Here is a 27043-nt window from a genome sequence, read left to right on the forward strand (position 1 = left end):
TTTATTTTTTGAGACAGAGTTTCGCTCTTGTCACCCAGGCTGGAATGTAGTGATGCAATCTTGGCTCGCTGCAACTGCCACCTCCTGGTTCCAAGCGATTCTCCTGCCTCAGCCTCCCAAGTAGCTGGGATTACAGGCATGCACCACCATGCCCAACTAATTCTTTGTATTTAGCAGAGACAGGGTTTCACTGTGTTGGTCAGGCTGCTCTCGAACTCCTAACCTCAGGTGATCCACCTGCCTCAGCCTCGCAAAGTACGGGGATTACAGGCATGAGCCACTGTGCCCAGCCATATTTTTTGTAGAGATGGAGTCTCACTATGTTGCCCAGGCTAGTGTTGAACTCCTGGGTTCAAGCCATCCACCTGCCTGGGCCTCCAAAGTGCTATGATTCCAAATATGGGCCACCACGCCCAGCCTAGATTTGTGCCCTTATGATGATACTTTTCCTTCAAGTGGAAGTGTCTTGGAACGAAATACATACAGGATGGCAAGGCTGCCACAAATGGAAGTACAGTGTTTTGAGAAAAAGGCCCTTGCAGGCCGGGCGCGGTGGCTCACGCCTGTAATCCCAGCACTTTGGGAGGCCGAGGCGGGCGGATCACAAGGTCAGGAGATCGAGACCACGGTGAAACCCCGTCTCTACTAAAAATACAAAAAATTAGCCGGGCGCGGTTGTGGGCGCCTGTAGTCCCAGCTACTCGGGAGGCTGAGGCAGGAGAATGGCATGAACCCGGGAGGCGGAGCTTGCAGTGAGCCGAGATCGCGCCACTGCACTCCAGCCTGGGCGACAGAGCGAGACTCCGTCTCAAAAAAAAAAAAAAAAAAAAAAAAAGAGAGAAAAAGGCCCTTGCTTTTTCCTCTGGGTTGTGGCAGTCTTCCTCCAAGCCTCCATGGACTGTGATGCCCCCAGGGTTCCTCAGGGAGGGCCTGTGGGTTGCTTTGGGCCTCAAGTCCACTGGTCTCCATGTTGACAGTTTCATAGTGAACAAATGCATCAGTGGCCTCAGGCTAACTCCCATCATTTTGTGCTGTATTTTCCACTTCCATTTTATTTTACTTTATTTTATTATTAGTATTATTATTTATGTTTAGATAAAGTCTCGCTCTCTCACCCAGGCTGGAGTGCAGTGGTGTAATCCAGCTCACTGCAACCTCCACCTCCCTGGTTCAAGCAATTCTCCTGTCTCAGCTTCCCAAGTAGCTGGGACTACAGGCACACACCACCACATCCAGCTAATTTTTGTATTTTTAGTAGAGATGGGGTTTCACCATGTTGGTCAGGCTGGTCTTGAACTCCTGACCTCAGGTGATCCACCCGCCTCGGCCTCCCAAAGTGCTGGGATTACAGGCGTGAGCCACTGTGCCCAGTCTATTTTATTTTATTCATTTATTTTTTGGAGACACAGTCTTTCTCTGTTGCCCAGGGTGGAGTCTCGCTCTGTTGCCCAACTTCCACCTCCAGGGTTCAAGCAATTCTCCTGCCTCAGCCTCTTGAGTAACTGGAATTACAGGCGCCCGCCACCTCGCCCACCGAGTTTTTGTATTTTTAGTAGAGACAGAGTTTCTCCATATTGGTCAGGCTGGTGTTGAACTCCCGACCTCAAGTGCTCCTCCCACCTCGGCTTCCTAGAATGCTGGGGTTACAGTTGTGAGCCACTGCACCCAGTTGTATTTTCCACTTTACTGCAAGGACCAGGGAGTGGGCCAGTCCACCATGGGGACCCGTCATCTTCACGCAGAGGGAGAGGGCCAGGGTCTCACCATTCGGAGGCGGACACCATCTCCTGATCAGGCTGGTTTCCCACAATGTGGTCGATAATCTCGAGACTGCATTTGGGCCTGGGAAAGGAAGAAAATGGGGGTGAGAAGGGTGGCTACCCCCCAGATTGCTCCCTTCTCCATGACCCCTCAATAATAATAATAGCTCACACTTCTGTTTTCGGAGTTTTATTTTTTGGTAGAGATGGAGTCTCTACACAAAGACAGATTCTTTCATTGCCCAGGTTGGTCTAAAACTCTGGAGCTCAAGTGAACCTCCTGCTTCAGACTCCCAAAGTGCTGGGATTACACGTGTGAGCCACCGCGCCCAGCCTCACACTTATGTAGCATTTACTATGGGCTGGACATTTTATTTTGTCAACTCGTATACTATTACGGTCCCCATTTTACAGATGAAGAAACTGAGGTCTAGAGAGATGAAGCGACTTGCCCAGGGCGAAATGGCTGTGAAGTAACAGAGTTGGGATTTGAACCCGGGAAGTTTGGTTGCAGAGGCCATGGTCTCAGCCTCTATGCCACCTCTTCAAGCACCCCCAAGGACTTCCAGGAATTTCCTAGTGGACTCCATTCTGCCCCAACACATATGCACAGTGGACATGGAGGAAGGGGCATTACTTTTCACAGTACCTCAGGGCTTTCCACCCACCTCTGCCCTGAGAGACACTCACAGTTTAGGAAGTAGGGGGTCCATGAACACTGGGGCCTCATATCCAGGCAAGAATTGGCCGGTGTAGTTCATCTTCTCCACCAGGGTGTGTGTGGTGTCCCCATACTACGGGTGGAAAACAGCCTGGCTCGGCCCCTGGGCACCCATCCCCGCCAAGGACAGAGCACATTTCATAGCGCTAACGTAGCCCTGGGTTCCAACCCGTATCTGACCCTAACCAGATGCATGATCTTGGGCAAGTCACTTCTCCTTTCTGAAACAAACTGCAATCTATCACTTGTTTGAGAGTTTCTGTGAGGGCAGGGACACTGTTTTGCTCATCGTGGTGTACCCAGCACCAAGCTCAGTGCCTGGCACAGGGGAGGTGCTCAATGAAGCACCTACTTCATTTATTTCAGTAGGTCAACTAGATGAAGAACGCAGGAGGGCACTGGATTAAATTATACTGAAGAGTGGCCGGGCGCGGTGGCTCACGCCTGTAATCCCAGCACTTTGGGAGGTGGAGGCGGGTGGATCACGAGGTCAGGAGATCGAGACCATCCTGGTAAACACGATGAAACCCCATCTCTACTAAAAATACAAAAAATTAGCCGGGCGTGGTGGCGGGTGCCTGTAGTCCCAGTTAGGCGGCTGAGACAGGAGAATGGCGTAAACCCGGGAGGCGGAGCTTGCAGTGAGCGGAGATCATGCCACTGCACTTCAGCCTGGGCGACAGAGTGAGACTCTGTCTCGAAAAACAAAAAAACAAAAATATTATACTGAAGAGCTCTGTCAGTCACTTTAGCCACCTTTTTTTTTTTTTTTTTTTTTTTTTTTTTTTTAAGGCAGAGTCTCTCTCTGTCACTCAGGCTGGAGTGCCTTGGCATGATCTCAGCTCACTGCAACCTCCATCTCCCAGGTTCAAGTGATGCTCCTGCCCCGACTCCTGAGTAGCTGGGATTATAGGCGTGCACCACCATGCCGGGCCCACCTCAACCTCCCGAAGTGCTGGGATTACAGGCGTGAGCCACTGCACCCAGGCTTTTTTTTTGAGACGGAGTCTTGCTTGTTGCACAGGCTGGAGTGCAGTGGCATGATCTTGGCTCACTGCAGCCTCCTCCTCCTGGGTTCAAGAGATTCTCCTGCCTCAGCCTCCCAAATAGCTGGGACTACAAGCGTGTGCCACCACACCCGGCTAATTTTTTTTTTTTTTTTTTTTTTTTTTTTAAGACAGAGTTCTGCTCTTGTTGCCCAGGCTAGAGTGCAATGGTGCGATCTTGGCTCACCGCAACCTCCGCCTCCCGGGTTCAAGTGATTCTTCTGCCTCAGCCTCCCAAGTAGCTGGGATTACAGGCATGTGCCACCACGTCCAGCTAACTTTGTATTTTTAGTAGAGACGGGGTTTCTCCATGTTGGTCAGGCTGGTCTCGAACTCCCAACCTCAGGTGATCCGCCCATGTCGGCCTCCCAAAGTGCTGGGATTACAGGCGTGAGCCACTGCGCCCAGCCCCACACCTGGCTACTTTTAGTGTTGTTTTACTAGAGATGGGGTTTTATCATGTTGGCCAGGCTGTTCTTGAGCTCCTGACCTCAAGTGATCCACTCACCTTGGCCTCCCAAAGTGCTGGGATTACAGGCACACTCTAACCATTTTTATGTTTAATTTTTAAAACTTTTTTATTTTTATTTATTTTTATTTATTTATTTGAGACGGAGTCTTGCTCTGTCGCCCAGGCTGGAGTACAGTGGCACAACCTTGGCTCACCGCAACCTCTGTCTCCCGGCTTCAAGTGATTCTTCTGCCTCAGCCTCTCAAGTAGCTGGGATTACAGGCACCTGCCATGCCCAGCTAATTTTTGTATATTTAGTAGAGACAGGGTTTTGACACATTGGCCAGGCTGGTCTCAAACTCCTGACCTCAGGTGATCCACCTGCCTCAGCCTCACAAAGTGCTGGGATTACAGGCATACTTTAACCATTTTTATGTTTAATTTTATTTTTAACTTTAAAAAATTTTTTTTATTTATTTATTTTTGAGACAGAGTCTCACTGTCAACCAGGCTGGAGTGCAGTGGTGTGATCATGGCTCACTGCAGCCTGCATCTCCTGGACTCAAGCAATCCTCCCACCTCAGCCTCCCATGTAGCTGGGACCACAGGCATGCTCCATCATGCCTGGCCAATTTTTAATGTTTTGTAGAGATGGGGTCTCACTTTGTTGTCCAGGCTGGTTTCAAATTCCTGGGCTCAAGCAGTGCTCCTGCCTTGGCTTCCCAAATTGCTGAGATTACAGGTGTGAGCCACTGCACCTGGCCTATTTATTTTTTATTTGTATTTTTAATTTTTGTAGAGATAGGGTCTCCCTATCTTGCCCAGGCTGGTCTCGAACTCCTGGCCTCAAGTGATCCTCCTGCCTCAGTCTCCCAAACTGCTGGGATTATAGGTGTGAGCCACTGTGCCTAGCCCTTTATGTTGAATTTAATCTGGAGGAGGTAAGAGCTACAATTGTCTCTGTATTACAGTAACACAGGTGCTGGCCAGGCGTGGTGGCTCACGCCTATAATCCCAGCACTTTGGGAGGCCGAGGCAGGCAGATCACGAGGTCCGGAGATCGAGACCATCCTGGCCAACATGGTGAAACCCCGTCTCTACTACAAATACAAAAATTATCCGGGCATGGTGGCGGGCGCCTGTAGTCTCAGCGGCTTGGGAGGCTGAAGCAGGAGAATGGCCTGCACCCGGGAGGTGGAGCTTGCAGTAAGCCGAGATCGCACCACTGCACTCCAGCCTGGGCGACAGAGTGAGACTCCGTCTCAAAAAAAAAGGAAACACAGGTGCTAAACAGAATTGGTCGTCTTTGCTGAGTGTCTAACGTGCTAGGCACTGTTCTAGGTGCTATACACAAACGACCTCATTGGATCCTTTTTTTTTTTTTTTTTTTTTTTTTTTGAGACAGAGTGTTATTCTGTCACCCAGGCTGGAGTGCAGCAGTGCAATCTCGGCTCACTGCAACCTCTGCCTCCTGGGTTCAAGCGATTCTCCCACCTCAGCCTCCCAAGTGGCTGGGACTACAGGTGCACACCACCACGGCTGGCTAATTTTTGTATTTTTTTTTAGTAGAGGTGGGGTTTCACCATGTTGGCCAGGCTAACTCCTGACCTCAAGAGATTCGCCCACCTCAGCCTCCTACAGTGCTGGGATTATGGGCGTGAGCCACTGCACCCCAAAAAAAGAAAAAAATTGAAGAAAACAGCTTGGCACGGTGGCTCCTTGGATCCTTACGATGACCCTATGAGGAGTCATAGCTGAAGATACTGAGGTTTGCAGCCATGAAAAGGAACGAGATCATGTCCTTTGCAGGGACATGGGTGGAGCTGGAAACCGTTATCCTCAGCAAACTAACACAGGAACAGAAAACCAAACACTGCATGTTCTCACTTAGAAGTGGGAGCTAAGCAATGAGAAAACATGGACACATCACGGGAACAAAAGACACTGTCAGAGGCGGGAGGTCGGGGAGGGAGCACACCAAGAAGAGTAGCTAATGGATGCTGGGCTTAATACCCAGGTGATGGGATGATCTGTGTAGCAAACCACCATGCACACGTTTACCTATGTAACAAACCTGAACATCCAGCACATGTACCCCAGAACCTATAATAAAAGTTGAAGAGGCCGGGTGTGGTGGCTCACACCTATAATCCCAGCACTTTGGGAGACCAAGGCGGGCGGATCATGAGGTCAGGAGATTGAGACCATCCTGGCCAAAACGGTGAAACCTCTACTAAAAATACAAAAAATTAGCCGGGCATGGTGGCAGGCGCCTGTAGTCCCAGCTGCTCGGGAGGCAGATGCAGGAGAATGGCGTGAACCCTGAGGGCAGTGGGTGCTTGCAGTGAGCCAAGATCGTGACACTGCACTCCCGACAGAGTGAGACTCCGTCTCAAAAAAAAAAAAAAAAAAAAAAAAAAAAAAAAAAAAAAAGAAATCAAAGAAAACAGCCGGGCACGGTGGCTCATGCCTGTAATCCCAGCACTTTGGGAGGCTGAGGCAGGAGGATCACTTGAAGTCAAGAGTTTGAGACCAGTCTGGACAACATGGCGAAACCCTGTGTTTACTAAAAACACAAAAATTAGCCTGGTGTGGTGGCAGACGCCTGTAATCCCCGGGAGGCTGAGACAGGAGAATCACTTGAGCCCAGGAGGCAGAGGGCAGTGCAGTGAGCTGAGATCACGTGACTGCACTCCAGCCTGGGCAACAGAGTGAGACTCCATCTGAAAAAAGAAAAATAAAAGGCCGGGCGCAGTGGTTCATGCCTGTAATCCCAGCACTTTGGGAGGCTGAGGCAGGCGGATCACCAGGTCAGGAGATTGAGACCATCCTGGCTAACACGGTGAAACCCCGTCTCTACTAAAAATACAAAAAAGAAAAAATTAGCCGGGCGTGGTGGCGGGCACCTGTGGTCCCAGCTACTCGGGAGACTGAGGCAGGAGAATCGCTTGAACCTGGGAGGCGGAAGTTGCAGTGAGCCGAGATCACGCCACTGCACTCCAGCCTGGGTGACAGAGCGAGGCTCCGCCTTTAAAAAAAAAAAAAAAAAAAAAAATTTTGAGGAAAACAAAAAAAGATTCTGTGGAGGCACAGGAAAGTTGAGCGCATGTCCCAGATCACATAAGCGTTCCAGTTCCAGTCCTTGCTCATTTAAACAGAGTCATAGAGAGGTACAGTAATATGCCCAACGTCACACAGCTCGTGTGGGATCTCATGTCCTCAGACCCCATCCTTCTCCCTTCTTCAGAGCCCCTGCCTTCACCCCCTTGCTGTCATCCTCCCACCCTGGGAGGAAGGGAAGCCTGGGAGGAGTGGCTGGTGGCTCCTACAGCCCCTGTACACTGGGCCAGGCATTATGCGGGACAGACTTGAGGGACAATGTCTGTGCTCCGAGGCCCATGGGTGGGATGGTTTGATGGAGTCAGCTGCGGGGCTCCTGGCATCTCAGTGGTGCCGACAGCAGGAGGGGTGGGGCCACCAAAGGCAACTCACCGTCTGCAGCACAGCAAACTTCACCTTCCCGAACTTGTCTTGCTCTACCCAGGGCTCCCGCACGATTTTGGCGCCCTGTTCTCGTGCTTTCTGCAGAGAAGATGGGATTGGGGAAGTGGTGAGGGCCGGAGACTTCCAGAACCCTTGCCTGCTGCTCCTGCCAGGAGGCCTCTGTGTGGTCCTGCAGGCCCCTCCAGTTTCTCCAGCCCCAGGTAGGAACCCCAGGCAGCTTCACTCATTACCCCCAATACTCATGCTCGTTTGGCAAGAAGGGAAACTGAGGCCCAGGCCCAGAGTTGGGGCTATGGGAGACAAACTAGGTAAGGATGGGTGTCTGTCCTGCCTCTGCTAACTCCCCCTGTGATCATTCCCCCTCTCTAGTCCTCAGTTTCACCATCTGTAAAAGAATGGTTGGATGAGAATAAGAAGATGATTCATGCATTTATTTAGCAAAACTGTACTGCCTGACAGTGCTTATATCATGCACCAGGCTCTGTTCCAGATTCTAACCTTGTTCATCCTCGCAGCAGCGTTATGAAAAAGTAGTATTATCATCTCCATTCTCTAGGTGAGGACGTTGAAGCACAGAGACATTAAGTCACTTGCCTGAAGTCACACAGCTAAGATTCAGACCTGGACAGCCTGGCTCTGGAATGCACACTCTGAATCTCTAGGCTGCCTCTTGGGTACAGTGTTTTGTTTAGAGTTGTGCTCAAGAAATGGTAATTCTGAGGTCAGGCAAAATGGCTCACGCCTGTAATCCTAGCACTTTAGGAGGCCAAGGTGGGCAGATCACTTGAGGTCAGGAGTTCAATACCAGCCTGGCCAATATGGCGAAACTCCATCTCTACTAAAAATACAAAAATTAGCTGGGCGTGGAGGCGCGCGCCTGTAATCCCAGCTACTGGGGAGGCTGAGGCAGGAAAATCACTTGAATCCAGGAGGTGGAGGTTGCAGTGAGCCAAGATCGCACCACTGCTCTCCGGCCTGGGTGACAGAGCAAGACTCTGACGCAAAAAAAGAAAAAGAAAAAGAAAAAGAAAAAAGAAAAAAAAAAGGAAATGACCAGCCTGACCAACATGGAGAAATCCTGTCTCTACTAAAAATACATAATTAGCTGGGCGTGGTAGCACATGCCTGTAATCCTAGCTACTCAGGAGGCTGAGGCAGGAGAATTGCTTGAATCCGGGAGGTGGAGGTTGCGGTGAACCAAGATCATGCCATTGCACTCCAGCCTGGGCAACAAGAGCAAAACCCCGTCTCATTAAAAAAAAAAAAAAAAAAAAAAAAAAAAAGGAAATGGTGATTCTGATCGAATTTCCTCCTTTGACAACCCAGCTGTGGTTAGCCCCATCTGGCAGCTGTGGAAACTGAGGCTCAGAGAAAGTGAGGACACACAGGAGAGGACAGGGCACCCCCCGAGCCCAGGTGTGTGTCACACTAGCATCTGGGCTTGTCACTGTGATGCAGCAGTGTCCTTCCAGCCCTGACCAATGGGGTCCCCATGGCAGACGGAGGCCTTCGTCTCCCAGTGTGTCCAGGTGCATTCTCACCTGCACGATGTAGTCACAATCTTCCACCTCAAACGCGATGTCCTTCACTCCATCGCCGTGTTTCACCAGGTGATCCCCCATCTCTATGGCCGGCAGGGAGGGGATGGCACTGGAGTCTAGGTCCCCTCACCTGGCTTTCAGTCTCCATCCAGGCCCTGAACCCAGAGCCCACCCATGGAGCCATGCATCTACCCTCCCCAAACCCGGACCCCACCCACAGAGCCACAAGTCCACCCTCCCCGGGCACCTCACTCACCTTTGTTCCAGGGGTTGAGTGCTGAGGAGAGGACAAACACAATCTAAAACACAAGGAGAAGGGGTTGTGGCTAGTGGTTAAGGGGGGCATGGGGAGGTGCACCCATCAGCCCCTCCCTGCTGACCCAAGACACCCCTGATGGAGCAAAAGGACTCCTGGACCTGGGTTCTAGATCCTTCTCTGCCTTAGTTTCCCACACTGGTCCTGAGGGATGGGGCTTGCAGCCATGCCAGACCCCCTCTGGATCCTCAGAGGAGCTGCCAGGTCAGGTCTGTCTTGGGGAGAGAACTCCAGGGACCCCATCAGTCAAGGCACTACTTAAAATTCCTCCTCTGATAGCCCAGGTTTTCTGAGCACCTGTGGGGTCAGTGTTGGGCCAGGCTGAGGAGGAAATGAAACTAGGAGGGACCCTGTTGCATGGCTGTACAAAGGTGCCAGCAGGGGGGTCGGTGGGAGCTGAATTATATGTTTTTTGCTGTTGTTGTTGGGGTTTTTTGTTTGTTTGTTTTTGGTGTTGGTTTTGTTTTTGAGATGGAGTCTCGCTCTGTCGCCCAGGCTGGAGTGCAGTGGCACGATGTTGGCTCACTGTAAGCTCTGCCTCCCGGGTTCAAGCGATTTGCCTGCCTCAGCCTCCCGAGTAGCTGGGATTACAGGCGGCCACCATCGTGCCCAGCTAATTTTTGTATTTTTAGTAGAGATGGGGTTTCACCATGTTGGCCAGGCAGGGGTTGGGGGCTGTCCTGGGGGTGGCAACTCACCTTCCCTTGTTTGATTACATGGCTGACCACCTCCCGGGAGCCGGTCTCCAGGCCCCTGTAGGCTAGAGGTTCAAAGCCCATCTTGCTGCAGTAGAATGACGCGGCCTGAATCACAGGGTTGCAGCAGGGTTCATGAGGGTCAAGGGGCCAGCCTGGGGGACTTCCAGAAGAGAGCCCCTGGCCCCCCTCAGCCTGCCGGCCCTATTGCCTCAGGTGCAGAGACCCTCCTGGGAAGAAAGACTGCTGCCTGCACATTTTGCTGACAGATAACTTTCGAGCTGGTGTAATTAGGATTCAGAGCATCTGGCCCACCCCTGGCCTGATCCTCCCTCCCAAGGGCCAATCACAGACCTGCTGGAGGCCTGCCCTTGTCAGGTGGCCCTCTGCCCTCCTCTCTGCTCACTCCAGTACCTTGCCCCGGCTTCTACCTGCTTGGCGTTGCCAACCCAGAAGGTCACAGAGTGGAAGTGGAGGAATCGGCCTCTCTCAGGCTGCAGAAGGAGAGAAGAGGTGAGGTTGAGTCCCTGAAAGTGAGTCTAGAAAAGTGCGGGTAGAGTAATGTCCCCTAGCCACCCTCCTTATCCCAGCCTCAACCACAGAACTCAGGAGCAGTGGAACCTCATGCAGCCTTGCCAAGCCTCAAAAGAGGTTTTTCATGTGGAAGTTGAGCTCCTGGGTGTCTTGGATGGGGAAGCCCCCTCAGGAAGCCTGCCACGGTTTCACACAGGGAAATAGCCTTATGTTGCAGCAATACGGATTTAAGTTAGACCTTAGAAAGAACTTCCAAATGGGATTAAGAGACTGGCAGTCATTTAAGAAGGGGTATAAGTTTTGTTTTTGTTTTTGAGATGAAGTTTTGCTCTGTTGCCCAGGCTGGACTGGAGTGCCGTGGTGCAATCTCGGCTCACTGCAACCTCCGCCTCCTGGGTTCAAGCGATCCTCAGGTTCAAGTGATCCCCCCACCTCAGTCTCCCGAGTAGCTGGGATTACAGGGTTGCGCTACCACGCCCGGCTATATTATTGTATTTTTAGTAGAGACAGGGGTTTCCTCATGTTGACCAGGCTGGTCTCGAACTCCTGACCTCAAGTATTCGCCTGCCTTGGCCTCCCAAAGCACTGGGATTACAGGCGTGAGCCACCATGCCTGGCCAGGATACAAGTTTGTTAGGAGGGTGAGGTTGAGTCCAGCTTAGTCTGGGGGAGCCCCAGGGGTAAAGCTGAGTGTGCAGTCATGCATGTCACATATCCACTCCAGTCCTTCCTCTTCTGCTGATAAAACCCCAGTCTCCCTGCACTCCAACCCCCTTCTAGACCCCGGCCCCTACATTTCCCACATTTCCCCTGCTTACCTTTGCCCCTTTGTCACTGTAAGTCGTCTAAGGAGAAAGAGAAGGACAGTGAGACTTGTAGGCTCCAACACAAGGTGCTTCTGGAAGTGTTACTGAAGATGTCCCACACAAGGGGAGATAGTCATGGCACTTACCATGATTGATCTTAGTCAAACTTCCTGCTGCGAAGACTGGGACTAGCGGCCTGGGGAGTGCTGGGCTGGAGTATTTAACCCCAAGCAGGTCCCGCCCAGGCCTCCTGGCATACCTGGGGGATGGGGTAGGGAGCTGAGCCCAGCCCTGGAAGGTTCCGGGCCTGGGGGCCTCTGATCCAGCCGCAGCCTCATTGAACAGGATGGTGTTGCCAGGCCCAGAAAGGGGGAGTGACGTCCACTAGTCAGTGGGAGGCAGAGTCAGGGCCAGAAGCCAAGGGCAAGCTTTTCCAGGATACTGGGACCGTGACCATTACCGCCCAGAATCCAAAGCTCAGAAGCCAAGGTCGGCTGGAGTGCAGTGGTGGCTCCAGAACTCTTGCCTAGAGGAAATTTGAGGGGGAATTGGGAGACTGGCCCCGAAGTCCTGTTTGCAAAGCAAGTATGGTTTCTATTCAGGATGAAAGTGCTGTATTCCATAGCTGTTAGAGGCACGGTAGGAGAAGGTTTGCATCCTGGCTCTGCTACATATGGTGTGACTTGGGAAAATCACCATATCCCTCCCAGCCTCATTTGTAAAACAGGAGCAAGAATAGTGTGGTGGGGATTAAAGGAGATAAGCATGCTCTTTGGAATAGGACCTGGCACACGGGACACTCTCTCTCAGTGTTGGTTATAATTCATCCGGACAGCTGAGAACATTCCTAGGCCATGTGGTTAGCAAACGGCAGGGAAGAACTGGACCGTGAACCAGGCTATTCTAATGCCAGCACCCACATTTTAAATTGCTAGATTGCCCTCTATACAAATGGGAGATATTGATATCCCCATCAGATGGGGAAACTGAGGCCTGGAGAGGTGAACACATGTCTCCTAGGTCATGGAACTGGTAAGAGCAGAGCCCCAAACTCTGGCCTATTTGATTCTGAAGTTGGATCTCATTGCACCAGTGCAGAGCACTTCTCCCTCCTTTTCTCTATTTTCTGGGCCATTCAGAAGGCAGGCGAGGTGTTCCCATCTCCTTATTCTGCCTGTCCTGGGCCTGCCCAGTGGGCCCCCAGTGTCCACCTCAGCTCCTTGAGTCTAAATTTCCAATTGGGGCCAGGCACGGTGGCTCACGCCTGTAATCCCAGCACTTTGGGAGGCCAAGGCGGGAGGATCACTTGAGGCCAGGAGTTTGAGACTAGCCTGGCAACATGGTAAAACCTCATCTCTACTAAAAATACAAAAATTAGCTGGACGTGGTGGTGCACATCTGTAGTCCCAGCTACTCAGGGGGCTGAGGCAGGAGGATCACTTGAACCCAGGAGGCAGAGATTGCAGTGAGTGGGGATCACCCCACTGCCCTCCAGCCTGGGTGACAGAGGGAGACTCCATCTCAAATAGTAGTAATAATAAATAAATACATTTCCAACTGGAAAAACTTGAGTGGAGGTGGCCCAGGGTGGAGCTCACAGGCCCAGAAGGTTCCCATGGAGGAGAAGAGCTCTGTGTAGCCCGCCTACCCCCTCCAGGCCAGCAGGAACATCTTGTCCCTTTGATTGCTGTGGCCAGCTCCAACCCCCACTCCTGGACCCTGCCCTGGCTTATATCCTAAGCACAAAGGCCAATGTTTACTGACTCAAGGAAATGCGTCATCAACAGTAGTGGGGTGCAAAGGCTGGTAGGCATCTGGCTCAGCGGGGCAGAGGTAGGAACTCTGTCCCCAACACTGTGGGTCTCAGTCCCATGCTGGGTGCACCCCTAGATGCCATTCCCATGTGTGGGCAGAGAGCAAGGAGGGGAGCCTGCAGAGCCTGGTATCTGGAGTCCCCTCCCCGATGCTCCCTGTTCGAGCTGGGCTCGGTGACAAGGTGTGACTGTCTCTGTTCTTTATGCCCAACCATGCAGAGGTGGATTCCAGAGGCCTTGCTCAAGAAGCTCACTGATCAGATGGGTTCATAGGACCCGTCCCTGACAATATCCTAGTGTGCAGAAAAGCATTCACCGAGCCGGGCCTGGTGGTGAGCACCTGTAGCCCCCAGCCACTCAGGAGGCTGAGGTGGGAGGATCACTTGAGTCCAGGAGTTCAAGGCTGCAGTGAGCTATGATCATGCCACTGCACTCCAGCCTGGGGAACAGGGTGAGAACTTGTATCAAAAATAAATAAGGCAGGGCCCAGTGGCTCACACCTGTAATCCCAGCACTTTGGGAGGCCAAGGCGGTAGGATCACTTGAGATTAGGTGTCCAAGACCAGCCCGGCCAATATGGTGAAACCCCGTCTCTACTAAAGATACAAAAATTAGGCTGGGTGCAGTGGTTCACGCCTGTAATCCTAGCACTTTAGGAGGCTGAGGTGGGCAGATCACCTGAGGTCAGGAGTTCGAGACCAGCCTGACCATTATGGTGAAACCCCATCTCTACTAAAAATACAAAAATGAGCTGGGCATGGTGGCAGGCACCTGTAGTCCCAGCTACTTGGGAGGCTGAGGCAGGAGAATTGCTTGAACTTGGGAGATGGAGGTTGCAATGCGAGATTGTGCCACTGCACTCCAGGCTGGGCAACAGAGTGAGACCCCGTCGCTAAATAAATAAATAAATAAATAAGTAAAATGGAACAAGTCTCAGTAACTGATGGTTCTTACTATAGTGTTTGCTAATATTAGAACTTCTGGGGAAAAAAAAAAAACATGAAAAAGAGGCAATCTCTAAATGGAGACACACTTTCAGGGTTTTAAAAAGCAGTTTTTAGTTGCTAATGAGCGCTTGTGAAACCACACAGCTGACCCTTAGAGTCATGATTTTCTAGCTGATGGGGATCTTTTTACGGAAGTCCACCTGGGCTCTGAAACTGACAGACTTAAAGGGCTTAAGAAAGCCTCGCTTCGCTCTTAGCCTCGAGACACACAGCCTCTTGGCTTCTTAGCTACCGCAGAAGAAAATCCTGAATTCACAAATTCTAGTTGCCCAAACCTGACCCCAAACTGAAAGCTCTGCAATGGGACAGTTGCTTGAGTCCAAGAGGTCGAGGCTGCAGTGAGTTATGATGGCACCACTGCACTCCAGCTTGGATGACAGAGCGAGACCCAGTCTTAAAAAAAGAGGGGGAAAAAAAAAAAAAAAGGCTGAAACCTGATGCTGTCTGCTGTGAGCTGTTTCAGTCTCAGCATGAACTAAAAAACTGGGTAAGACAGGACTTTAACTCTAGGACCCTGGCAGATTAGAGACATCCCTCCCTGGGGCCATACATACGCTGTGCAAACATCGTGGATGCTGCTGGACAGTCTGGGTCACTTGCAGATGTCCATGATGAGAGAGTTCCTCTCTGATGGGACCATTTACATTGGACTACTCTTCAGCTCTGCATTTCTTTTTCTTTTTCTTTTTTTTGAGACGGAGTCTTGCTCTTGTTGCCCAGGCTGGAGTGCGATGGCGCGATCTTGGCTCACTACAACCTCCACCTCCCAGGTTCAATCGATTCTCCTATCTCAGCCTCCCAAGTAGCAGGGATTACAGGCATGCGCCACCACGCCTGGCTAATTTTGTATTTTTAGTAGAGATGGGGTTTCACCACGTTGGTCAGGCTGGTCTCGAATTCCCGACCTCAGGTGATCTGCCCGCCTTGGCCTCACAAAGTGCTGGGATTATAGGCATAAGCCACCAGACCCAGATTTTTTTTTTTTTTTTTTTTTTTTTAGACAGTCTTGCAATGTTGCCCAGGCTGGAGTGCAATGGTGTGATCTTGGCTCACTGCAACCTCTGCCTCCCAGGTTCAAGTGATTCTCCCACCTCAGCTTCCCAAGTAGTTAAGACTACAGGCATGCACCACCACATCAAGCTAATTTTTGTATTTTTTAGCAGAGACAGGGATTTGCCATGTTGGCGAGGCTGGTCTCGAACTCTTGGCCTCAGGTGATCCTCCTGCCTTGGCCTCCCAAAGTGTTGGGATTATAGGCGTGAGCTACTGAGCCCGGCTAGTTCTGCATTTCTAGTGCTGATTCCTTCCTAACTTGTGATTCCTGCCCAAAGCAACAAGCCGAGAGAGGATACATAACAGGGACTGTGATCCTTCCACCCACTCCTGCAGATGGGACTCTCAAAATCACCCACCAAATGTTTCACTGCAGTTGATCAGTGTCTGACTTTCTCGATTTGTTGCAATTTGCAACAACAGACTAATAGCCTGATTGTCCTTCCTGCATCTTTGTCCTGATGTACTCGCCTTAGTAAGGCTGTCTGTTAAATGCAACTGTCTCTCAAAAGGCATTATTTCTTCTACGCAGCTCACTAGAGAAGTGATCAGAATGAAAAGGGTTGGTGGCGAACCAAGAGCAATGGCAGACACCTGTAATCCCAGCACTTTAAGAGGCCGAGATGGGAGGGTCCCTTGAGCCCAGGAGTTCAAGGTTACAGTGAGCTATAATCGCACCACTGCACTTCAGCCTGAGCAACAGAGTGAGACCCTGTCTCTAAAAGAAAAAGAAAAGAAAAGGGTGGAGAGTTATATAAGCCCATTTTGGAAATTTGTGAAAATTCAGGGTTTTGCCCCTTCCACTTCCTGAATCTGAAATGAAGCTTTCTGGTTAAGTTGTATAAAAATGTTTTTCTGCGAAAAGGTTTTTGTCCCTTGGCTGGGCGTGGTGGCTCATGCCTATAATCCCAGCACTTTGGGAGACCAAGGCAGATCATTTGAGATCAGGAGTTCAAGACCAGCCTGGCCAACATAGTGAAACCCTGTTTCTACCAAAAATACAAAAAAAAAAAAAAAAAAAAAAGAAAGAAAGAAAGAAAGAAAGAAAGAAAGAAAAGAAAAGAAAGAAAGAAAGAGAAGAAAGAAAGAAAAGAAAATCTTATTAAAGCCAGATACATTGGCTCATACCTGTAATCCCAGCACTTTGGGAGGCGGAGGCAGGAGGATCACTTGAGGCCAGGGGTTTGAGACCAACCTGGGCAACCTAGTGAGACCCTGTCTCTACAAAAAATTTTAAAAGTAGCCGGCTATAGTGGTGCTTGCCTGCAGTCCCAGGTACTCAGGAGGCTAAGTCGGGAAGATCTCTTGAGCCCAGGAGCTTAAGACTGAAGTGAGCTATGATTGCACCATTGTACTCCAGCCTGGGCAACAGAGGGAGGCCCTGATTATTTAAAAAAAAAAAAAAAAAAAAAAAAAAAAAAAAAGAACTCCTGTTATAGATAAAACCCACATGAATTCCTATCCTCAATTATAAGCCTATTATCACTTCCAGTGGTTCATCTACTATGGCTTAGGGTAGAAAATATTATAAACGTCCGGGCATATTGGCTCATGCCTGTAATCCCAGCACTTTGGGAGGCTGAGGCGGGTGGATCACTTGAGGTCAGGAGTTCGAGACTAGCCTGGTCAACGTGGTGAAACCCAGTCTGTACTAAAAATACAAAAATTAGCTGGGCATGATGACGGGCACCCATAGTTTCAGCTACTCGGGAGGCTGAGGCACAAGTATCGCTTGAACATGGGAGGCGGAGGCTGCAGTGAGCCGAGATCATGCCAGTGCACTCTAACCTGGGCGACACAGCGACACTCTCTTTCTTTCTTTCTTTGAGCCGGAGTTTCGCTTTTGTTAGATTCTCCTGCCTTAGCCTCCCAAGTAACTGGGATTACAGGCGCCCGCCACCACACCCGACTATTTGTACTTTTAGTAGAGATGGAGTTTCGTTATGTTGGCCAGGTTGGTCTCACACCCTGACCTCACATGATCTGTCCGCCTTGGCCTCCCAAACTGCTGGGATTACAAGCATGAGCCACTGTACCCAGCCATGACAATCTTTTTCAAAAATAAATAAATAAATAAATAAATAAATAAATAAATTGCTATAAACAAACTAATCTAAGTATCCATCAACAGGAGATTGGCTTAATACAATAAAACATTAACTAGTAAAAAGAATAAAGAGGCTGGGTGTGATGGCTCATGCCTGTAATCCCAGCACTTTAGGTGGCCAAAGCGGGAGGATCACCTGAGGTCAGGAGTTCAAGGCCAGCCTGGGCAACATGGTGAAACCCTGTCTCTACTAAAAAAATGAATAGCCAGGCGTGATGACGGGCGCGGTGTCAGGTGCTTGTATTCCCAGCTACTTGAGAGGCTGAGGCACGAATTGCTTGAACCCCAGAAGTGGAGGTTGCAGTGAGCCTAGATCGAGCCACTGCATTCCAGCCTGGGCAACACAGCGAGACTCTGTTTTAAAAAAAAGGCCAGGCACGGTGGCTCACACCTGTAATCCTAGCACTTTGGGAGGCCGAGGCGGGCGGATCACGAGGTCAGGAGATCAAGACCAGCCTGGCCAACATAGTGAACCCCCGCCTCTATTAAAAATAAAAAACCAAAATTAGTCACACATGCTGCTACCACCATGGTAGCATGCCTGTAGTCCCAGCTACTCAGGAGGCTGAGGCAGGAGAATCGCTTGAACCTGGGAGGCGGAGGTTGCAGTGAGCCGAGATCACAGCACTGCACTCCAGCCTAGGTAACAGAGCAAGACTGTCTCAAAAAAAAAAAAAAAAAAAAAAAAAAAAAAAAAAAAAGAATAAAAAGAATAAATAAACTTTCTAGATGTTCTAGATGGTGATGGGAAAAAGCTCCAAGATACGTTACATTAAAAAAAAAAAAAAAGGCACGGAGCAGTGTATATAAGTTACCATTTGTGTAAAAAAAAAAACACAAAAAACCCACAGTTTACAGATGGTTTTAATTTTGTTCTTACAGTTTATTTGAATTTTCCACAGTACAAAACATGCCAACGGTTCTCAGCCATTTGATGGAGTTTAAATAAAGAGAACCAATGCAACCTTGCCATTTGGAATCTTCTGCTTTTGGGAGCACCCCAAGTTTAGTGACTTCAGGGTTTATTTCATGCTTCTCTGCACATCTAGTTGGCCTTTCTGGTTCTGCAGCAAAGTCTATTTACATGTTTTACACCATAATTTAAATGATTTAAAATTTTATAAATATGGCTTCTATTTGTTGAGCTATAACTTACACAGAGTGAAATTCATAGAACTCTACACTGAAAAGAGTATTTTAGTGTACCGTTCTATGAATTTTGAAAACATACAGTTGCATAACTATGACCTCAATCAAGATACAGGACAATTCCATTACCCCAAAATGTAACCACCACGAATCCACCCTCATTGTGCACCTTTGTCCTCAATTCCCCTGCATCCCAACCCCTGGCAACCACTGATCTATTTTCTTTCCCTAGAGCTTTGCCTTTTCTTTCTTTTTTTTTTTTTTTTTTTAGACGGAGTCTCGCTCTGTCGCCCAGGCTGGAGTGCAGTGGCGCGATCTCGGCTCACTGCAAGCTCCGCCTCCCGGGTTCCCGCCATTCTCCTGCCTCAGCCTCCCGAGTAGCTGGGACTACAGGCGCCCACAACCACGCCCGGCTAATTTTTTGTATTTTTAGTAGAGACGGGGTTTCACCGTGGTCTCGATCTCCTGACCTTGTGATCCGCCCGCCTCGGCCTCCCAAAGTGCTGGGATTACAGGCGTGAGCCACCGCGCCCGGCCAGAGCTTTGCCTTTTCTAGAACATCATATAAATGAATCAAGTAGGCCTTGTGCGGTGGTTTACGCCTGTAATCCCAGCACTTTGGGAGGCCGAGGCGAGTGGATCACGAGGTCAGGAGATGGAGACCATCCTGGCTAACACAGTGAAACCCCATCTCTATTAAAAATACAAAAAAAAAAAAAAAAAATTAGCCGGGCATTGTGGCGGGCGCCTGTAGTCCCAGTTACTCAGGAGGCTGAGGCAGGAGAGTGGTGTGAACCCGGGAGGCGGAGCTTGCAGTGAGCGGAGATCGTGCCACTGCACTCCAGCCTGGGCAGCAGTGCGAGACTTCACCTCAAAAAAAAAAAAAATAAATAAATAAATAAATAAACAAATAAGCAGTATGTAGCCTTTTCAGTCTTGCTTCATTCACCCAACAAAATGCATTTGAGGCTGGGTGCGGTGGCTCACGCCTATAATCCCAGCACTTTTAGGAGGCTGAGGGGGGCAGATCACCTGAGGTCAGGAATTCAAAACCAGCCTGGCCAACATGGCAAAACCCCGTCTCTACTAAAAATACAAAAATTAGCTCGGCGTGGTGTAGTCCATCTGTAGTCCCAGTGACTCGTGAGGCTGACGCATGAGAATCACTGTAACCTGGGATGTGGAGGCTGCAGTGAGCCAAGATTGTGCCACTGCACTCCAGCCTGGGAGACAGAGCGAGACCCTGTCTCAAGAAAAAAAAAAAATTTTTTTTTGAGATTCATCCACGTTGGTGCTTGCATCCAGACTTTCTTTTCTTTTTTTTTTTTTTTTTTTTTTTTTTTTTGAGACGGAGTCTCGCTCTGCCGCCCAGGCTGGAGTGCAGTGGCCGGATCTCAGCTCACTACAAGCTCCGCCTCCCGGGTTCACGCCATTCTCCTGCCTCAGCCTCCCGAGTAGCTGGGATTACAGGCGCCCGCCACCTCGCCCGGCTAGTTTTTTGTATTTTTTTAGTAGAGACGGGGTTTCACCGTGTCAGCCAGGATGGTCTCGATCTCCTGACCTCGTGATCCGCCCGTCTCGGCCTCCCAAAGTGCTGGGATTACAGGCTTGAGCCACCGCGCCCGGCCTATTTTCTTGTTTTTCTTTTCCTCTATTTTTAGACAAGGTCTCACTTATTCTGTCACCTAGGCTGGAGTGCAGTGGGACTACAGGCACACACCAACATGACTGGCTAAATTTTGTTTTTTCAGACGGAGTCTCACTCTGTCACCCAGGCTAGAGTGCAGTAGCACAATCTCGGCTCACTGCAACCTCCACCTCCCATGTTCAAGTGATTCTCTTGCCTCAGCTTCCCGAGTAACTGGGATTACAGGTGCCCACAACCATGCCTGGCTAATTTTTGTATTTTTAGTAGAGACAGTGTTTTGCCATGTTGGCTGGGCTGGTCTTGAACCCCTGACCTCAAGTGGTTCTCCTGCCTCAGCCTCCCAAAGGGAGGGACCCCTGGGATTACAGGTGTCAGCTACGGCGCTCGACCCCACTGGCTGAATTTTTGGTTTTTTGTTTGTTTGTAGAGTCAAGGTTTTGCTATGTTGGTCAGGCTGCTCTTGAACTCCTGGCCTCAAGAAATTCTCCCACTTTGGCCTCCCAATATGTTGGCATTATGGGTGTGAGCCACAGTGCCCCGCTCAAACTTTGTTTCTCTCTATTGCTGAGCAGTGTCTCATTGTATGCTTGTGCCAGAGTTTAATACTGCTCATTGGCCAGGCATGGTGGCTCATGCGTATAATTCCAGCACTTCGAGAGGCTGAGGCAGGAGGATTACTTGAGCTCAGGAGGTCAAGGCTACAATGATCACTTCACTGCACTCCAGCCTGGATGACACAGCGAGACCCTGTTCCCAAAAAAATGAAAACCCAAACAAACAAACAACACTGCTTATTTGCTTTCTGTAATCAGTCTATTAATAAATCAAGGGAGAATGAGTCTTGGTTACAGGACGGATACAAATGTGAAGAGTTAGAAAACAGAAGCTGGGCAATACACTTCCTCATCTTTCTTTGGTTTTGTTTTGTTTTTTGAGATGGAGTCTTGCACTGTCACCCAGGTTAGAGTGTAGTGGTGCGATCTCAGCTCACTGACCTCGAGTGATCCTCCCATCTCAGCCTCCCAAAGCGCTGGGGTTACAGGTGTGAGTCAACACACCCAGCCCTTTGCCGGTCTATTTCTTTTTCTTGTCTTTTCTTTTTTTTCTTTTTTTTTTTTTGAGATGGAGTCTTGCTCTGTCCCCCAAGCTGGAGTACAGTGGCACAATCTTGGCTCACTGCAGCCTCTGCCTCCCAGGTTCAAGCGATTCTCCTGCCTCAACCTCCTGAGTAGGCTGGGATTACAGGCGTGCACCCCCATGCCTAGCTAATTTTTATATTTTTATTAGACATAGAGTTTCACCATGTTAGCCAGGCTGGTCTCAAACTCCTGGCCTCAAGTGATCCACCCGCCTCAGCCTCCTGAAGTCTGGGATTACAGGCGTGAGTCACTATGCCCAGCCCCTTTGCCTATTTCTTAATAGAATTACAGTCTTTTTATTATTGAGCTATGAGAGTTCTGTTTGTTTTCTTCCTTTTGAGGCAGGCTCTCACCCTATCATGCCAGCTGGGGTGCGAGTGCAGTGGTATGATCATATTTCACTACAACCTCAACCTCCCTGGCTCCAGCAATCCTCCCAGCTCAGCCTCCCAAGTAGTTGGGACTACAGGCATGTGCCACTATGCCCAGTCAATTAAGAACATTTTTTTGGTGGGTGTGGTGGCTCAGGCCTGTAATCCTAGCACTTTGGGAGGCCGAGGCGGGTGGATCACTTGGGATCAGGAGTTCGAGACCAGCCTGGCCAACATGGCGAAACCCTGCCTCTACTAAAAATACAAAAATTAGCCGGACATGGTGGCAGACGCCTATAATTCCAGTTGCTCAGGAGACTGAGGCAGGAGAATCGGTTGAACCTGGGAGGCAGAGGTTGCAGTGAGCCGAGATCGTGCCATTGCACTCCAGCCTGGGTGACAAGAGTAAAGCTCCGTCTCAAAAATTATTGGTAGACATGGGATCTCACTATGTTACTCAGGCCTGTCTTGAACTCCTGGGCTCAGGGGATCCTCCCGCCAAAGTGCTGGGATTACAGTCATGAGCCACTGGCGTGGAAAGAGTTCTTAATATATTCTAGATATAAATCCCTTATGAAATACATATTTGGAAGTTTTTTTTTTCCATTTTGTAAGTTTTCACTTTTTTTTTTTTTTTTTAGTACAGTGGCTCTTGGCTCACTGCAACCTCCATCTCCTGGGTTCAAGCGATTCTCCTGCCTCAGCCTCCTGAGTAGCTGGGATTACAGGCACCTGCCAATACGCCCAGCTAATTTTTGTGTTTTTAGTAGAGACAGGGTTTCACCATATTGCCCAGGCTGGTCTCAAACTCCTGACCTCAAGTGATCCACCCACCTACGCCTCCCAAAGTGCTGGGATTACCGGCGTGAGCCACCATGCCTGGCCTTCACTTTCTTAATGGTATTATTTGTAGTGCGACAGCTTTTAATTTTGATGAAGTCCAACGTATCTACCTGTTCTTTAGTCACTTGTGCTTTAGTGTCCTAAGAAGTGGACTGATTGTTGTTGTTGCTTTTTTGTAGAGATGGGGTCTACAGAAAACCGGGAGGTGGAGGTTGCGGTGAGCCGAGATCGTGCCACTGCACTCCAGCCTGAGTGACACAGTGAGACCCTGTCTCAAAAAAAAAAAAAAAGAAGGCAAGGATGGGTGGTCTCATTGTCAGGGGGTTTAGATTTTATCTTTGAGACAATAGGGAGCAACTGAAGGTTTTTTTTTTTTTTTTGAGACAGAGTTTCGCTCTTGTTGCCCAGGCTGGAGTGCAGTGGCGCGATCTCAGCTCATCACAACCTCCGCCTCCCAGGTTCAAGCGATTCTCCTGCCTCAGCCTCCTGAGTAGCTGGGATTACAGGCATGTGCCACCACACCCAGCTAATTTTGTATTTTTAGTAGAGATGGGGTTTCTCCAGGTTGGTTAGGCTGGTCATGAACTCCTGACCTCAGGTGATTCACCCGCCTCATTCTCCCAAAGTGCTGGGATTACAGGTGCGAGCCACCACGCCTGGCCTATTGAAGGTTTTATAGCAGAGATGCAACATGATCAGAACATTAAGCCTGCTCTGCTCTAGGTGAGCATAGGGAAGAGAGCTGGGCTGGAAACCCAGCTGCCCAGAGCTGCTGTGCCATTGCCCAGTGGCCTATTTGTGATTCCCCATTAGGTGTGGGGAAGATAAATAAACCAAGAAGTTTTACATTTAAAAATTCGATCTACACTGTAATCACCTCACTTTGGGACGCCAAGGCAGGCAGATCGCTTGAGCCTAGGAATTCGACATGACCCTGGGCAACATGGCAAAACCCATCTCTACAAAAAAACCCCAAAAATCAGCCAGGTGTGGTGGTACACACCAGTAGTCCCAGCTGTTCAGGAGGCTGAGGCGGGTGAATCAATTGAGCCCAGGAGGTTGAGGCTACAGTGAGCTGTGATTATGCCACTGCACTCCAGCCTGGGTGACAGAGTGAGACCCTGTCTCAATTAAAAAAAAAGAAAAATGCATCTAAAAGCAGTAAAATGGCCTTGTACTCTGCTTCCTGGAATCTACAACTGGAGACTCCCAAACAGGCAGAACCAGTGAGGATTCAGAGGCAGAAGTCCATGGACAGACCCTCACCCCTCCCCTGCCAGGCTCCACAGCTCTCCTAAGCAAGGGCAGCCGGGACCACAGCAGGTGAAGGCTGGCCCGGGTGCCCAGCTGGTCTTGTTATCAGGGCTGATGCTCCTGGGCAGGGCCACTTAGGTGGGGCTGGTCTTTATCTCTTGAGGTACAGAGCCCATGTGTCTGAGCTTTGAGGTGACAGGAAGCTGTATCACTGGGCACCAGTGATGGTTGGGAGGGACCAGAGAGTTGGTGGCACGGGACATAGGACCCCTGGGCTCTGAAGACTGTGTAATCTTGGACCACTCCCGGCATCCTGAGTCTTAAGTGTCCTAACTGTGCAAGCCAGGGAGCACTGGGTCTGGCGTGGACTGTAGGATGTCCTCTGTGCCTGGCACCAGGGGCACTGAGGAGTGTCCTGGAGATTTCTTTTCTTTTCTCTCTTTTTTGGTTTTTGAGATGGAGTCTCGCTCTGTCGCCCAGGCTGGAGTGCAATGGTGCAATCTCAGGCCACTGCAATCTCCGCCTCCCAGGTTCAAGTGATTCTCCTGCCTCAGCCTCCTGAGTAGCTGGGACTAACAGGAACCCACCCCAGGCCCAGCTGGTTTCTTTTGTATTTTTAGTAGAGACAGGGTTTCACCATATTAGCCAGTCTTGTCTTGAACTACTGACCTCAAGTGATCCAACTGCCTCAGCCTCCCAAAGCATTGGGATTACAGGCGTGAGCCACCATGCCTGGCCTAAAATTTATTGTCTCTCCAGCATCCACTCCTGCTCTCATAACAGCATCTCCCTTCTCCATCCTTTCCCTGCTCTGTCCATGTGGTTTGGGTGGGGAATGTGAGCCAGGACGGGGCAGTGAGAATCCCTGTGATTGGTTCAGGGCTGGGCACGTGGCCAGAACCGGCCATGCGGATTCGCTCCGGGACTTCTGCTTGAGAAAAGAGGCTCGCTCTGAGCTCTGCGTTTGCCGCACTGATCCAATGGTGCTGCGGGGGCCAGCCCTGAGTCAACTGAAGGAAAACATGCTGAAGGAAATATAAAGCCAGAACAGAGAAACCAGAGCTGAGAGAAGATAGGCTGATTCCTGATGTCCGAGCAACTTGTTCCCGGCAGGAACAAGCTCCTGGATGAGCCAAACCTTTTCCCTTTTGCTTAAGCTAGTTCGAGTAGGGTTTCTGGCATTTACAGCCACTGGTGCTGACAAACACAAACAGAAAAACAGTAACACCGCCACCATCTATGAGCATGTGTTCACTGTCAGGCACCGAGGTAGGGACCATGGGGGTTGTCTGTTCCACAGGGATGGAGTACTTGATCATTTCGTTTAGATTTGCTGGCACACATAAAATAAAGTTGACAGATTTTAGCAGTTTTTATTATTATTTTAGAACTCTCTGCAGACATGGCATCCCTGTGGTAGATTCTACTGTCCACAACCCTTCAAGGAAGGACTCACTGCCCAGCTGTAGGGAGACTGGTCAGCTGTCACCTCCTATCAGATCTGCCTCAGCTGTAGAGACTTGGCCACAGCCTTCCCAGAGCAGCCCACATTTTGTGATTGAGCAAAGGAGTAGAGAGGCTGGTCCCTTTCAGCCCAATGGGGGTGACTCTGACCAGTGAGTCTGTCTCCAGGGCCCCATTAGGGCTGGCCAAGGCCTTGTGGAGTCTCCACTACTGAGTTATCCTTCTTCCCAGTCCAGCCTCCCCTGCTTCCTTTCACTGATGTGGATCCTTAAAATCTTTTTTTGTTTTTGTTTTTTTTGAGACGGAGTCTCGCTCTGTCGCCCAGGCTGGAATGCAGTGGCCGGATCTCAGCTCACTGCAAGCTCCGCCTCCCGGGTCTACGCCATTCTCCTGCCTCAGCCTCCCGAGTAGCTGGACTACAGGCGCCTGCCACCTCGCCCGGCTAGTTTTTTGTATTTTTTAGTAGAGACGGGGTTTCACTGTGTTAGCCAGGATGGTCTCAATCTCCTGACCTCGTGATCCACCTATCTCGGCCTCCCGAAGTGCTGGGATTACAGGCTTGAGCCACCATGCCCGGCCTCCTTAAAATCATTTTATGGCCAGGCATGGCGGTTCACTCCTGTAATCCCAGTGCTTTGGGAGGCCAAGGCAGAGGATCGCTTCTGTCCAAGAGTTCAAGGCTGCAGTGAGCTATGATTTTGCCACTGCACTCCAGCCTAGGTGACAGAGCAAGACCATGTCTCAAACAAAACAACAACAACAACAAAAAATCTTGCACCCTAAGTTCTGTCTCAGCCTTTGCTCCTAGAAAACCCAATGCATGACAGCTCCCTTATGACTTGTACCTGATGGGGTGGGAAAGAGGTGATGGAGGCAGCACACCCCCTGGTATGCCACGGGTAAGCACTGTGCCCGTTTTATCTTCTCAGCTTTCTATTTTTCTCCTCTAATTTTGCAGATGAGGAACTTGAGATTCAAGAAGAGGAAGAATTGCCCCAATAACTTGTTCTTTGTGGCTAGAAAATGCTTAAATGAAACTCAGGTCCAGGCCACATTCATATTACTATGTTTGTGATCATCCAAACATAAAACCAGTTCCTAGGCTGGGCTCAGTGGCTCACACCTGTAATCTCAGCATTTTGGGAGGCCGAGGCGGTGGATCACCTGAGATCAGGAGTTCGAGACCAGCCTGGCCAACATGGTGAAACCCCCATCTCTACTAAAAATACAAAAATTAGCTGGGCGTGGTGGTGGGCATCTGTAATCCCAGATACTTGGGAGGCTAAAGCAGGAGAACCACTTAAATCTGGGAGACAGAGGTTGCAGTGAGCAGAGATCATGCCATTGCACTCCAGCCTGGGCAACAAGAGCAAAACTCAGTCTCAAAACAAACAAACAAACAAACAAACAAAACCAAAAACAGTTCCTGCTTCCAAGATTTTAAGGCACTTAACATCCATTTGGGAGATGTATGTGTGTGAAACATCCATTTGGGAGACGCCTGAAACATCTGAACTTTCTTTGTCACTTTCTTTTTTTTTTTTTTGAGATGGAGTTTCACTCTTGTTACCCAGGCTGGAGTGCAATGGCACAATCTCTGCTCACCACAACCTCTGCCTCCCAGGTTCAAGCGATTCTCTTGCCTCAGCCTCCCGAGTAGCTGGGATTACAGGCATGTGCCACCACGCCCTGCTAATTTTGTATTTTTAGTACAGATGGGGTTTCTCCATGCTGGTCAGGCTGGTCTCAAACTCCCGACCTCAGGTGATCTGTCTGCCTTGGCCTCCCAAAGTGCTGGGATTATAGGCGTGAGCCACCAC

At 49.9% G+C, this 27043-nt stretch overlaps 4 protein-coding genes and 1 pseudogene across 6 annotated transcripts in view; 2 read left to right on the plus strand and 3 right to left on the minus strand.

Moving 5' to 3' along the window:
- Positions 1-11693, minus strand: part of HPD (4-hydroxyphenylpyruvate dioxygenase) — a 23295-nt gene extending 11602 nt beyond the window's left edge. Inside the window, exons 1-9 of the mRNA XM_050748075.1 lie at positions 11521-11693; positions 11387-11413; positions 10466-10528; positions 10038-10142; positions 9280-9322; positions 9024-9106; positions 7471-7560; positions 2451-2554; positions 1765-1842 (exon numbers count right to left, since the gene is read on the minus strand). Coding sequence (XP_050604032.1) covers positions 1765-1842; positions 2451-2554; positions 7471-7560; positions 9024-9106; positions 9280-9322; positions 10038-10142; positions 10466-10528; positions 11387-11413; positions 11521-11523 — 596 coding nt within the window. The 5' untranslated portion in view covers positions 11524-11693. The remainder of the gene's footprint in view (positions 1-1764; positions 1843-2450; positions 2555-7470; positions 7561-9023; positions 9107-9279; positions 9323-10037; positions 10143-10465; positions 10529-11386; positions 11414-11520) is intronic.
- PSMD9 (proteasome 26S subunit, non-ATPase 9) overlaps positions 1-27043 on the plus strand; it is a 405206-nt gene that overhangs the window by 338457 nt on the left and 39706 nt on the right. The gene's annotated exons all lie outside the window — the stretch shown is intronic.
- The window catches only part of MORN3 (MORN repeat containing 3), a 330245-nt gene that overhangs the window by 200495 nt on the left and 102707 nt on the right, over positions 1-27043 (minus strand). The window lies entirely within an intron of this gene.
- The window catches only part of LOC126930677 (40S ribosomal protein S3a-like), a 265438-nt pseudogene that overhangs the window by 184762 nt on the left and 53633 nt on the right, over positions 1-27043 (minus strand). The window lies entirely within an intron of this gene.
- BCL7A (BAF chromatin remodeling complex subunit BCL7A) overlaps positions 1-27043 on the plus strand; it is a 237214-nt gene that overhangs the window by 23325 nt on the left and 186846 nt on the right. The gene's annotated exons all lie outside the window — the stretch shown is intronic.

This window comes from Macaca thibetana, chromosome 11 (assembly GCF_024542745.1).
Source record: "Macaca thibetana thibetana isolate TM-01 chromosome 11, ASM2454274v1, whole genome shotgun sequence".
Classification (NCBI taxonomy): domain Eukaryota; kingdom Metazoa; phylum Chordata; class Mammalia; order Primates; family Cercopithecidae; genus Macaca; species Macaca thibetana.